A 14846-nucleotide genomic window follows, 5' to 3' on the forward strand; every position below is an offset into this window, starting at 1 on the left:
GGCCCCCACTGCTCTGTGCTTCTGTGCTTCAGCCCATTTGCTTGAGCGATCACTTCTATATTGCTCTATTTCTGCATTTTCACTGACTTTGTAGATGAATTCCACTCAGAGTCATATTATTTGTATTGTGGTAGGTGATGGCTGCATTATTTGCTACCTGAAAGGACTTAACCAGACAGACAGGCAGACTTTATTGATCCCACAGGGAATTCCTGCAAAATTGATGTGGCGTTATTAGCACCTTGTTTTAAGTAGCTGTGCTAACTAGGCAACGACTATTACGTTTAACCCAATTTTAATTGAGATTTTAATTGACAATTTAAATTGACAGTTACTTATGTCATTGTATGGTCATATGACCTCGTACTTCGGTACGTGATAAAAATGTTTTTTAACTATATTAGGAAAGCAGGAAGTGAACAAATGTAACAGTTACTGATTGTAAAAGTACCAGATGGAGGGGTAGGATTTAATAAGCTTTGCTTCTTCCTACTCCTTTTGGACATGTGGAACTGTGAACTGATTATGTGATGCATTCAATTGTAATCTGAGGCATGTTCAAATGAAATAAAACCATTACCATTACCAGAAATGGGTACGTTGTTCAAAGGGTAAAGAGGGGTGGGGGAATTGAGCTGAGAAATTTTGTTTTTTTTAATCATTCTCGTTATTGACACTCACTCAAAATAGTGAATAACATGTATTATAAAAGATTGTTTTGTATGGAAAAAGTACCACAGAGATGAAAGATGATTTGGGCTAAATGTATGATTGGTGCAAAAGCATACTGTATTTATTTTTTTAATATAAATAAACAGATAATACTCTGAAATTCACAGTCTGTAAATGCAGATGTCAGCTCATTTACAGGAACAGTTCCTTGATTCACTTTTAGCAATATTGTGTGCCGTATACACTTTTTTTTTCATATACACGTTTAATGAGATGTAAAATTGTTATGTTTTGGAAGAACAAACACGCATGCACATGTCTATATTGAGGCCATTACAATTATCAAATTTATTTTTATTTATTGTGCGGTTATTATCATGACCAACCAAGGCAATACTAACTCCTTTTGTTCAGGCTATTTGTCCGTTTTGTATTCATGCTCTATTTTTGATAAAAAAAAAAAAGGTATGATGCTTGTTAAGTTTTAAAAGTTTGGTTTCTCTGGAAAGTTAAAGAGTGTGCTTGGCGGGAAGAATGATGTTTGTATAGCTATAGAGTGGTTTTGGTTGACCGCAGAAATGAACGGAAGCTCACGCTGCACAGTTCCATGTAGTTGAGGTTTTTGCATACCAGACCAATTAATGGCTAAGCAAGTTTTTGCAGTTAATTTGCGGATTAGAGCGCAATGCCAGTTAGGGACGTTCCTATCAGGGTTGTATGCTGCCGATACCAATATTCCATGAGTCAAATTGTGCGATACCAATTACAAACATTCAGCGTAAATGCCTCTTTTCCCTACATAAAATTTCAGACCCGAGGGGGTAATTTCTATGAAAAATATGTCAGTGTACTGTATGTCCTCATTTCTAAGCAGGATGAACTGACATAACTACCATCTAAACTGCTGTTGTTGGTGTCTTTAATATGTCTAATTATCTTATTCTTGTATTTTCTTTAGACTGTCCGGGAAAGAAGAAATGCCTGTGAGCAGACTGAAGAAAAAACAGCAGTGGTAACACCCGAAGTAAAGGAGGAAGAGGAGGCTCCACATAATCGCTGCAGCCCTGTGGACCTGGACAAGGTAAAAAAAAAAAGCTGTCATTATTCTCCACAAATGTTGATACCGTATACAGCAGTGCTTCTCAAATAGTGTGGGGGGCAGGGCTCACTTTAATGTACACTATGTCTTTGTCGTACTAATACAATTTGACTCTTGAATACTCTTGTATGCTTCACTGCACTCCAGTTTGTCAGGGGGCGTAAAAATATTTCTGTCCCCCAGTGGGGGCATGACAGAAACTAATTTAGAACCACTGATACACAGTAACGTATAGTGCTCATCAACATAAAGTCAAAATATCTCACTGTGGCAACACAAAGTATACAATAAGATTACTTTCTGTTCCACCTAACTCACGTTCAAAAGTACTCACAACACGGGATTGCCTTACAGTGTTCAAAGTGTACAAGTGGACAGTGACGTATATGTTTACTTAAGCGCCCGGAGGGTAAATGGTCATCAGGTTATTCACCTTGCTTTTCTCCAAAACTGCCCTCGTTGTTTTTTGTACTTTCTGAAATCTGCAGGAATATGTCTCTCCTCTACCCTAATACCAATGTTCACTTTATCCAAAACCTTGTTTAAAGTGTCCACTAATGTAATTCTCCAACTCAACATGCAAAGACAAGACAGCAGACTTATTTCTAAACTTTTTTTTTTGTTGCTTGTATTTTAAACTGGTGGAGAACGAGAGTAAACTGGCCTACACTAGTGTATTTATCATGCAAATAATTGGAAAAGGTTACGAAACTAAGGCGTGCTTTACATGTTCATTCATTGGAGTTGTGTGATACTGTGGAATGGAAAGGATGTCTTCCAACATGGCTGCTTCATTTTTGTCTTGTGCTCCTGTCAATATTAGACACAGAAACCAGCATTGTTCTTACGAGCAAACACTTGCATGTCTGGTATTACTCTCATTCAGGATAAATATTTTTTACTAGTGGCGTTTCAAGAAGGGGGCAAACACTTTTTCACACCACTGCAGCAGTGATTCAGATTTGGACACTTCTTTTAGAAGGAAAACTGCACTTTTTAAAATTGCCCAACACATATTTCTTTCCCTGTTCTTTGTGTTCTAACGACAGAAAACGAGTTGGTATGAGCTAGCTAACAAAGCACGTCATGAGACGTACCTATTTGACGCTAAAGCCCAACAAAAAAACACAACTGACTTGTATATATTAACTAAGGTTACAGCAATATTGTATTATTATTGTAGCAGCTAACACAAAAAACTATAACACAACGCCTTGCTAGCCGCTAGTCAGAGTGTCACTCACAGACGGAACAGACCGAAGAGTGGATACCTAGCTCTCAATTTCGCGACAAAGACTCAACAAGATTCTTGTTCGCTTTCAGCATTTTTTATATGAGGACTGGAGCACACGTCATGTGCTGGAAGACACAACCATCCCGATACAGAGTGTACAAACGGCTAGTCTAACATCATGCTTAAATTTGCAGTGCTTTTTCTTAAAATCTACATCATCACAACTTTCAAACACTGCCTTGTCATCCAGTTAGAAGTGCCAAATGCTGCGTGACTGTGTGAGTTCCTCTTGCCTTAGTTCTGGTTTCCATGCCCTTAGTTTGTTGTACTTCCTGGGTCGTGCTATCTAGTTTTCTGTCGCCTTTACTTTCTCGTTTTCTTACACCTGCTGCTAACTTGTATTTGGATTGAGTTCAACTGGTGGCATCTTCCGTTTGTCAGAGCATTGCTTTGTGTGCTTTTTGGTCATGCTGGCTGCATTTTGTTAATTTTCGTTTTGTTGTTGGGAATTAAAGTGAAGACTTCTTTCCTGCACTTGGGTCCCGTATCCGCATCCTGAGGTCATCGCCAACAAAACACCATGCCACGTCATAGGAGAATACCCCTTACAGATGTCACTTATGCTCACTTTGGAAGGAGGAGAACTGAATCATTCATTCATTCATTCATTCATTTTCTACCGCTTATCCTCACAAGGGTCGCGGGGGTGCTGGAGCCTATCCCAGCTGAGAACTGAATCAAGTATACTTTATTTCGGCCCTACACCTAACCTTCTGGAAATGATGACCTATTTAGAGTCGTTCCTAAGAATTATTTTGTCTGGTATCTTGTCAAAAAAAAACTTCCTTCCTTAATGCTTGCAAAAGCAGCTTCTTTGCTCACGTCATATTTCCTGTTTGTCATAGAGAAAACTCGGTTGGGATTTGTCAGACCATTAGGCATGAATGTTTGGTAACTTTTTTCTAGTGTACTGCAGCTAATTTGATTTTTCAAACAACTAAACCACAGGAATAGCATATTAACTTACCACACAACTACAATTTCCTGTTCACAGGATCCATTAAAATGTGAAACTTGGCAACATAATTATAGCCAATTTTTATCTGTTCTGAGTACTATAGCTCCTGGGCTAATAAAACTTTTTTTTTCAAAACCTACATTTTGGTGTATTTGGCTTGTGAGTGCTCTGATTCGCATTCAAGTTCTGTACACCGACCTTCCTCTGGTACGATCAAAAGAGGTGGACCAGGGCCTGGCATGGTTGGTCTTGCACACACATACGCAGGGCCGTTGACAGGCAGGGACAAATGGGTATCTTGTCCCGGGCATGAGGGGGGTGCCTGGAACTGGTCCCTCATGAACATGTGATTCATCATTCTGTTTCATTTCAAAATGTGTTGATTTGGGGGAGAAAATATGCCATATACAGATATACAGCGCTGTGCAGGTGATGGCACTCGCAAACGGGCCGAAGCACAAATGCAACTGACTGCCGTTTCAATGGTAATGGTTTAATTTCATTTGAACATGCATCAGATTACAATTGAATGCATCACATAATCAGTTCACAGTTCCACATGTCCAAAAGGAGTAGGAAGAAGCAAAGCTTATTAAATCCTACCCCTCCATCTGGCACCTTTACAATCAGTAACTGTTACATTTGTTCACTTCCTGCATTCTGCAATGAATTCAGAGCAACCCGTGGACGCGGTTCAAAATGTACTTGCTAACATTTTTGCAGTAGAGTGGCAGTGGTGATAGTAGTAGTAGTATTAGTAGTAAACCAAAAATACATCAGCAGTGCGCTCCTGTCACATAGAGGATGCAGTTAGGCGCGTGCCTGCCTGTGGGGAGTGCCTGGGGGGGGAATCTGCTGGAATGCAAACATCAAATGTTGGCAACCCTGTTCATGTAACATTCAAAGAAAAGTTAACAGCTGTTAATATTAGAGTGTAAAAACTATGACAAATGTTCTGTGCGTGAACTTAACTTTAAGGTAACAAAAATGCAAATCCACCACCAGGCGGTGCTGTTATTATAAGTGTGAGCCCATAAATCGACTTAACTTTTTTGTAACACAGCTCAATGCGCTCTATAAAGCATCCACTGTAATTTTGGAGTGTTCAGCCAAATCAACATGAAACCATATCAGTCAAATTTGAGCAAGACTGCTGGAAACACAGGCTGCACGGCGGACCGAGTGGTTAGCGCGCAGGCCTCACAGCTAGGAGACCCAAGTTCAATTCCACTTTCGGCCATCTCTGTGCGGAGTTTGCATGTTCTCCCCGTGCATGTGTGGGTTTTCTCCCGGGTACTCCGGTTTCATCCCACATTCCAAAAACATGCTAGGTTAATTGGCGACTCCAAATTGTCCATAGGCATGAATGTGAGTGTGAATGGTTGTTTGTGTATATGTGCCCTGTGATTGGCTGGCGACCAGTCCAGGGTGCACCCCGCCTCTCACCCGAAGACAGCTGGGATAGGCTCCAGCACCCATGACCCTCATGAGGAAAAGTGGTAGGAAATGAATGAATGTTGCTGAATTAAAAAAACACACACATAGGTAAATATAACAGAATGTGAATATTAGTCAATGACAACACACCTGAACACAAAATGTAGCTTTTAAAAGTTCAGGTCATGACTCCACCCTAAGAAAGACGTACATTACATCTGCCTTAAAAGCAATGAACATTGTACCAACAGTAAAATATGGTGGTGGTAGTGTGATGGTCTGGGGCTGTTTCACTGCTTCAGGACCTGGAAGGCTTGCTGTAATAAATGCCCATGACCTCAAGCTGAAATCAACTTGGACAACAGAACAGTTTTTCACAAGGCCTGGTTACGGGTTTCAATACTTGGTCACATCCTGTGTTGTTGTTCGCAGTCAGAACTGGTGTTGAAACCACAAGCATGTGCCGTGTTGCCAAGAGTTGAGCATACAGTAGACTGCACCGGCATTAGCTACCTCATTAGCATTGAACCGTTGTTGGTTGACATATTTTTTTATGTTGAGGTTCACCGAATGTGAACATGTGACAGAAATTGAGAGTAGGTGGTAATAACCGTTGACTTTCCACTGAACAACCACCACCACCACTTAACATCTCAGTTACTAACGTCACAGAACTTGGAAATGGAAGTTTGTGGCAATGTGTTGACCTGACATATTTTTTTACTTTAATAAAGATATTTTTACAAATTACACTTTTCACAGCTTTAATTATAATACCATGAAACCGGGAATTTTTGCCCAAGGTTATCTCATACCGGCCCATGCCTAGGTGGGACTACTAGATGGTGTCTATAATCTGTAGTGCGTAAACCACATGTGTCTTCGGGTGTCTTCAGGCGAGAGGCGGGGTACACCCTTTACTGGTCGCCAGCCAATCACAGGGTACATTCAGACATTCATACCTATGCACAATTTGGAGTCGGCATTTCCAATACCGGAGTGCCCGTAGAAAAAAAACACACAAACTCCTCACAGAGATGCCCGGGGGGGGGGACTCGAACCCATGTTTCCTAGCTGTGTGGCCTGCGCCACTCGAACACCGTGCAGAATGAAAGTCATCTTGCACAAAAACCCCTTTCACACTGACATTCTGCTCAGTTGGTGCATCAACAGTGAAGAGTCTTGAACCAGTCATGATGTGCTATATATATCACTATATTGACACTTACTATGGTACCCATTATGTCATTGGATGCTCATATCACCTTGTACTTCGGTACGTGACAAAAAAAATTTAAAATAAAAAAAAAAACTTAAACCATATTAGGAAAGCAGGAAGTGAACAAATGTAACAGTTACTGATTGTAAAAGTACCAGATGGAGGGGTAGGATTTAATAAGCTTTGCTTCTTCCTACTCCTTTTGGACATGTGGAACTGTGAACTGATTATGTGATGCATTCAATTGTAATCTGATGCATGTTCAAATGAAATTAAACCATTACCATTTTGGTACATGACAAAAATTATTAAAAAAAATTAATAAAAAAACTTAAACTATATTAGGAAAGCAGGAAGTGAACAAATGTAACAGTTACTTATTGTAAAAGTACCAGATGGAGGGGTAGGATTTAATAAGCTTTGCTTCTTCCTACTCCTTTTGGACATGTGGAACTGTGAACTGATTATGTGATGCATTCAATTGTAATCTGATGCATGTTCAAATGTAATAAAACCATTACCATTACATATGTAACACCTCTTCTATACCTTTTCCAACAATCAACATTGGTGCGTTTTGCATTCATCAGCAATACCGGAAAACGAGCAGCATGAAAGAGTGCAAGGACGAAACGCAGTTCACTTTCAGGTGTATACTGTGTTCTTTTTAAAATGGTGTCATCATACCTTGCTGCTGAAGGGCTCGCCAAACATGAGGATGGTTTGCATGTCATGCTTGAAGGCCATTTGACCGTCGGATTTGTTTTTATTTTATTTTAATGGCGCATTTCCCCCACCCTAAATCTAGTTCCCACTGTATGTACACAAGCTGGTAAAGAGGCAATGGCATCACGACTGATAATGTATGTAATATGGAAGTGGATGCACGCAGGGCAGTGTCAGGAACTGCAAATGAAATGGTTTGTGCACACTACAAACCATGCACTCTGTGATCTCGGCGTCACCTGTTTGCTCTTGACGTGTTCCTGCTTGTTTTTATGGGGGGGTTCAATAACTACTGCGGTAGTTAGATAACTTGTTATAGATATCTTGCATATTACCGCTCAGTCTGTAATCGGAATAATAATAATGATGAAAGTTGCATCTCTTTGTGTAGCTTGACACACCGCGGGGGGGAGCAATATTGAATCAGGAACAGAGCTTAGTGTCACATGACATCTAAAAAATGACCTTTTATGTGATCGCCCCAAACTACCATGGCTCTCCAGTGCCATGGTACCCTCTTTACCTTTCTGGTAAAATGTGTGTTTACCTTGTCTTTGTGCCCAAATGAGGTTTTGTCATTCAAATTTGTAATCTGTCATCAGTCATGCTCTGGTGGCCATATTAATTCTAATAAACAATGACCCTCATTGTCTTAAAATTTGGATTAGTCATCTTGCATGTCAGCGATGACGTTTGTGTACATATCCTCCGTTCTCACCGCTACACATCTAATAGACAACATTGTCTCAGCCATGCCAGCAGCACAATCATTTCTAGGAAAAGCAGTAGCCACCCACTTCCACTCCACTGTCCTGTATATACAGTAGAGATGCGTTCACTTGTCTGACCGGTCTTGCAACATTCTGCTGCCACCTGCTGGATGTGGGGAATTAATTTCTCTCATGCCTTTTTTTTTTTTTGTCCCGATCTGGCCCTGTCAGGATTTGGTGGACTGGAGGAAGCCCCTGGCATGGCAGGTAGGCCACCTTGGAGAGAAATATGATGCCTGGGTTCACCAGCCAGTCGACCGGCCCATCAGACTCTTTGGGAACCCCTTCATGGAGGCCAGCACCAAGACCTCTTGGTAAAACTGCATGATTGATATTTAACCTTTAGATGCACGACTGACTGGACCCTAAACTCCATAAGTGGGTCAAAAATGACCCATATTAGAATCAATGTGTTTTTATACCAATTTTGCCATTTTGGTTAGGAATAATCACTTGTATGATATTTAAGTTAAAATATGAACGGCATGATATCAAAAACATGTTTTGGGGGGAATACCTGGAATATGAAATGATAACAATATTTCATTACAAAGATATATCAAGAAAACAACCTGACTGGGTCATTTTTAACCCACTTATAGAAGGTTGGGGTAGTAACACAAAAACTAACATTTCTGAAAATGTATAAAAGGTAAGTTAAAAATGTGAATGGCATGATATCAAAAACACGTTTTTTGGGGAATACCTGGAATATGAAATGATACATTTTTTTATTACGAATATATTTCAAGAAAACAACCTGACCAAGTCATTTTTGACCCACTTATGGAAGGTTGGGGTAGTAACACAAAAACTAAAATTTCTTAAAATGAATAAAAGGTAAGTTAAAATGTGAATGGCATGATATCAAAAACACGTTTTTTGGGGAATACCTGGAATATGACATGATAATTTTTTTTTATTACGAATAAATTTCAAGAAAACAACCTGACCAGGTCATTTTTGACCCACTTATGGAAGGTTGGGGTAGTAACACAAAACAAAAATTTCTTAAAATGTATAAAAGGTAAGTTAAAAATGTGACTGGCATGATATCAAAAACATGTTTTTTGGGGAATACCTGGAATATGAAATGATAACAATTTTTCATTACGAAGATATTTCAAGAAAACAACCTGACCGGGTCATTTTTGACCCACTTATGGAAGGTTGGGGTAGTAACACAAAAACTAAAATTTCTTAAAATGTATAAAAAGTAAATTAAAAATATGAATGGCATGATATCAAAAACAGGTTTTTTGAGGAATACCTGGAATATGAAATGATAAAAAAAAATTTCATTACGAAGATATTTCAAGAAAACAACCTGACCGGGTCATTTTTGACCCACTTATGGAAGGTTGGGGTAGTAACACAAAAACTAAAATTTCTTAAAATGTATAAAAAGTAAATTAAAAATATGAATGACATGATATCAAAAACACGTTTTTTGGGGAATACCTGGAATATGAAATGATAACAATTTTTCATTATGATTATATTTCAAGAAAACAACCTGACCGGGTCATTTTTGACCCACTTATGCATCTAAGGGTTAATAATAAGAATTCCTTCCAGATGTTGATTTAAAAAAAAAAAAAATCATCATCCTGAGGTTGATGAATTATTGCAATTCTCTTAGATCAACACATTTGTTTCCTGTTGCTCAAGGATATTTGTTAAGTGCTAAATGTACTACCTATTTGTTTGTTTTACATTTGAAATGTAAATTGAGAATGTGACACAGTTTTGCTTTCTGGTAACAGGTATTGGGTACCCGTAGTCTGGCTTCCGATCGTCTTTTATCTTAGTTGGTATTGCTACACCTATTTGGCCAAGGGCATCACCAGGATAGCCATCACTTCAGGTAACAAGAGGATTTCTTCCATTTTCTCATTGTCACGTATCTCATACTTCAATTTCATTGTGTGTGTATTTGTCCACAGACTTTTCAGTTCTGGTCCATAAATACAGCTTCCTGGTGTTCTTCTTGTTGGGCTGGTTCTTGTGGTCTTTCATCGAGTACTGCATCCATCGCTTTGTCTTTCACATGAAACCACCAGCTCATAACTACTACCTCATTACGCTACACTTTCTTCTGCATGGACAGCATCACAAGGTACAAAGGTCTCAAACATCTCCTTGGTATGGGGCGTAAGGAAAATGTCGTTTTGTCGATATATCGAGATACCGTATCGATATTAAAAAGTGTGATATGGATATTTTTAGGCATTTATCATAGACTGTATATGGTATTTATTGAAGTGCAGACATGGCAAAGGTTCATTTCTGATTGGAATTGAAACCTCCGATGGTTAGGTGGCAGCACTTCCGTAGTCAATTAGGCAAGGACGTTGAACGAGATTGACGAAACGTCCTCACACATAAACACAGTTCAACATGGCGGAATGCCAGCACATAACAGCGGCCCCTGCGGCGTACAAGGTACTGAAGTGTGGACACATTTTGGATTTCTACACAAAAGTAGGGTGTGCGGAAATTGACAAAACCCATGTTGTGTGGCGTGTTTCCCCGAATAAAGTATTCGACAAAATCTGCGAGTCCACTTAGCGAGACACCATGAGGACCTGCCGCTAGCAAACAATGCCAAGGTCCTTTTGTTTTTCAAATTGATATCACTATTTTGTTAAATAATGGTTATTTCAAGCATCCTAAAAGGACTTTTTACTGATGTTAGTTACTTTGTTCCACAAAAATACTGTTCTGATGGCGGATAAGTCAGGGACTGTATACTCTGCATTTTTTTCACAGCTAATAGAATGTAATGAACATTTGAACAGGACCTGGAGACATAATTTAATTCATTTGTTTTTTATGTTTTTTTTTTGTTGTAAATTTAAAGCTTTATTTATCCAAATGCTACACATTAAGTTTGTGATACAGCTTAACATACTGTTCTAATCGAATAAAAATTTGTTTAGTAAGTGCATATTGCTGGTGTAATTCAGTTTTTCCAGGAAATAATCTTTAACTACAAGAAAAACAAAAAAAAATATCGCCTTGTTAACAGTATCGTGATATATCGTATCGTGATATGTATCGTATCACCAGATTCTTGCCAATACACATTCCTGGTAAGGACCCAAAGGTTTTGATGTAGCCATCCCTCGTTTATCCCGACCGTAATATGAAATCAATGTCTCTGGACATCACCGTAACATTACTGACACCTAGGGACCGGTGTAGAAACAACATGTTTTGGCCGTATTCGACCACAAAACAGCATATTTTATTCATTCATTCATTCATTTTCTGGAGCCTATCCCAGCTGTCTTCGGGCGAGAGGCGGGGTACACCCTGGACTGGTCGCCAGCCAATCACAGGGCACATATAGACAAACAACCATTCACACTCACATTCATACCTATGGACAATTTGGAGTCGCCAATTAACCTAGCATGTTTTTTTGGAATGTGGGGGGAAACCGGAGTACCCGGAGAATATCCCGGGAGAACATGCAAACTCCACACAGAAATGGCCGAGGGTGGAATCGAACTCGGGTCTCCTAGCTGTGAGGCCTGCATGCTAACCACTCGATCGCCATGCAGCCTGGACAGCGATCAATTATATAATAATCATTATTATATTATTAATTAGCCTATTATTGTTACTATTGTCATTATTCTACTAGCTGTGGGGTCTGCGCGCTAACCACTAGACCGCCGCGCCGCCCTATTTTATTCATATATTTTTTAAATTTCCACCTTCCAAGTTCTGTTGATGAATATTTCCAAATAAAAACGTTTGACCAATAATCTGCTTTGACTTTCCAAAAATATAATATTTCCGATCTCCAGTGTTTAACGTCGTTTAACATTTGTCTCCCCAGTCTCCATTCGATGGCTCCAGGCTGGTCTTCCCCCCAGGCCTGGCCTCCTTAGTGGTTGGAACTTTCTACACAATTCTCTGTAGCCTCCTACCAGAGATCATTGCCATATCAGTGTTTACCGGGGGCCTGTGCGGCTACGTGGTCTATGATATGATCCACTACTATCTTCACTACGGTTCTCCGAAGAAAGGTTCTTACATGTACAGCTTGAAGGCCTACCATGTCAAACACCACTTTGAGCACCAGAGAGCAGGTAAGCCTGAATTTTTCATTTTTTTTTTTAAGCTAAAAATTTGGGATTTAAGTTTCATAATTTTTTTTTTTATCTCTACAGGTTTCGGTATCACCTCCAAGTTCTGGGACCGCCCATTCCACACGGTCATCCCCGATGAGAAATTTGAATCCTGATCATTAAGCCTTAAAACAACCCGACATCCTGTCCAGCCTATGCAGCAAAATCCATCCTCCTCTTCAATATTAGTCATCTCTTTACGCCATTTTTCTTCTTCTTCATGTGTTTTATTTGTGCTTTCCTTTCCTGTTGCAAGACATTTCTGTGCCATTTTCTTTTAAACTCAAACCTGATCATCATCATGCGCCATTGCTGCTCCCTTAACCACACTGACTTCCCTCCATTATTACTAGTCCCCCGTTGCCATGACGCAATACACCAACATAGTACATCTGTAAAAATATCTACATCACATACTGTAATGATAAGAAGCCCAATGACCAACAACAGAACACTTTTTTTTTCTGTAAAATAATGTTAAAAATCCCTTGGAGTGGAAGAGTGGAAGAGTGGAATATGGAAGTGATGAAGTGTGCGTGAAAGTGGAATATAGGCATTGAAGGAAAAGGCTGCATAGAGGCTAAGAAATGTATGAGGTCTGGGAGTTTGATATAAATATAAAAAAAAAAAGCCCAACTCCCAGTCTAAGCAAAAGTCACTGTCGTCGTTGCTAGAAGATTCATGAGAAGATTCGAGGTGATTTATTATTATAGTAAATGTTCTCTCCTTCATCGCCCATTTTGTCTCTGCTCCTCTACAAAGATGTAAATGTTTTGTAAGATGCTTTGTACAGTAGATTTTTCAATAGCTCCAATCATTTTCCATCCATCCATCCATCCATCCATCCAGTCTCTAGAGATCTTACAGTTTTTCCATAGCAAACCATGGATGATGTCAACAACATCCGTGCCAGAGAGACACTTGAAGGAATGAAGTCAGCCCCGTCAGACTTCCTGCTGTGGGGACTTTGAAGTCAAAAAGTCACAAAGACATCCAATGTGACAACGGCTGTCTTTTTTTTTTTTTTTTTTTTTTTTTTTTTTTTTTACTTTTCACATTCCTCGACTGCATCTCCCTGGAGGATGACGATGGAAGGACCCATCCGACTATGCAGCATGAAGTCTTGATAGCTGGCGGATCCATCACGGTTTTCCTCTGAGCGTTACTGCAGAACAAACCATGTACACTTCATGTATTTTTGACCTTAAATCAACTAGTAGTTTTCAAAACGTGTTACTCACCTGTTACATAATATATATATATAACATATATACAATATGTAAAATAACATGGAATTTATCCTCACAAGTTTTGTTCTATTTTTTTTTGAAGATGAAGACTTTCAATTGCTGCAAATCAATAATTTTTGTACTTGTCACTGAGTTGATTTTGCACAACGTCACATTTTCTTTTACGTAATTTATCACCAGTGAAGATGGGTATTCCGTTCACGAAGAAAGCCTCGGATCTTTACAAATATGTTACTATAACAAGACTATAACAAATGAATTAAGAAAAGAAAGATGGAGTTCATACGTATGTAACACGTATTGGAATAAAATGCACAAAAATTGTTATATTTATTTGATTAACAGGAAAAATAAAACTAAACTTGTTTCTGGTAATAGTCTTGTATATTCTATTATAAAATGTTAAATATTTCCTTCACGTGTTTACTCCAGCATCTCATACATTTTAAGTTGTTTTAAATTTCTATACAAATGTATTTGTAAATAAATGTCTATATTTCTGATGTTTGTGTTTGTTATTTCATTGTCTACATGTATGTACAGTATGATGTCATATAAGAAAGGTAAATAGAAAGGAAGTTAAAGAGTTACCACGGTTACCACTCTTCATTTTACATGTTGTCACATGTCATAAGGTCACAATATACTGCTTTTGTTTTTCAGAGCAAGACACAGCATCATTTAAAAAGCAGAAGTACACTTCCTCCTTATCCGCCCATAAATGAACATCAGGCTGCACGGCGGACAAGTGGTAAGCATGCAGGCCTCACAGCTAGGAGACAGCTTAGCACTTACTACTTAGTAGGAGAATAATGACGATAGTAACAATAATAGGCTAATTAATATTATAATAATGATTGTTACATAATTGATCGCTGTCCAGGCTGCATGGTGTGCGAGTGGTTAGCATGCAGGCCCTCACAGCTAGGAGACCCGAGTTCGATTCCACCCTCGGCCATCTCTGTGTGGAGTTTGCATGTTTTCCCCCGTGCATGCGTGGGTTTTCTCCGGGTACTCCGGTTTCCTCCCACATTCCAAAAACATGCTAGGTTAATTAGCGACTCCAAATTGTCCATAGGTATGAATGTGAGTGTGAATGGTTGTTTGTCTATATGTGCCCTGTGATTGGCTGGCGACCAGTCCAGGGAGTACCCCGCCTCCGTCTCGCCTGAAGACAGCTGGGATAGGCTCCAGCATGCCCCGCGACCCTTGTGAGGATAAGCGGTAGAAAATGAATGAATGAATTCAGCTGTTAACCCTGGTGGTGTAATGGTACAGC

At 39.3% G+C, this 14846-nt stretch overlaps 1 protein-coding gene across 1 annotated transcript in view; it reads left to right on the plus strand.

Annotated features, from left to right (window-relative positions):
- The window catches only part of fa2h (fatty acid 2-hydroxylase), a 27202-nt gene extending 13642 nt beyond the window's left edge, over positions 1–13560 (plus strand). The window contains exons 2-7 of the mRNA XM_058074993.2: positions 1631–1753; positions 8347–8489; positions 9942–10042; positions 10122–10294; positions 12026–12278; positions 12360–13560. Of these exons, the coding sequence (XP_057930976.2) occupies positions 1631–1753; positions 8347–8489; positions 9942–10042; positions 10122–10294; positions 12026–12278; positions 12360–12433 (867 nt within the window). The 3' untranslated portion in view covers positions 12434–13560. The remainder of the gene's footprint in view (positions 1–1630; positions 1754–8346; positions 8490–9941; positions 10043–10121; positions 10295–12025; positions 12279–12359) is intronic.
- The last annotated feature ends 1286 nt before the right edge of the window (positions 13561–14846 follow it).

This window comes from Doryrhamphus excisus, linkage group LG1 (assembly GCF_037039965.1).
Source record: "Doryrhamphus excisus strain RoL-2023G ecotype Guam linkage group LG1, RoL_Dexc_Guam_v1.1, whole genome shotgun sequence".
Lineage (NCBI taxonomy): Eukaryota > Metazoa > Chordata > Actinopteri > Syngnathiformes > Syngnathidae > Doryrhamphus > Doryrhamphus excisus.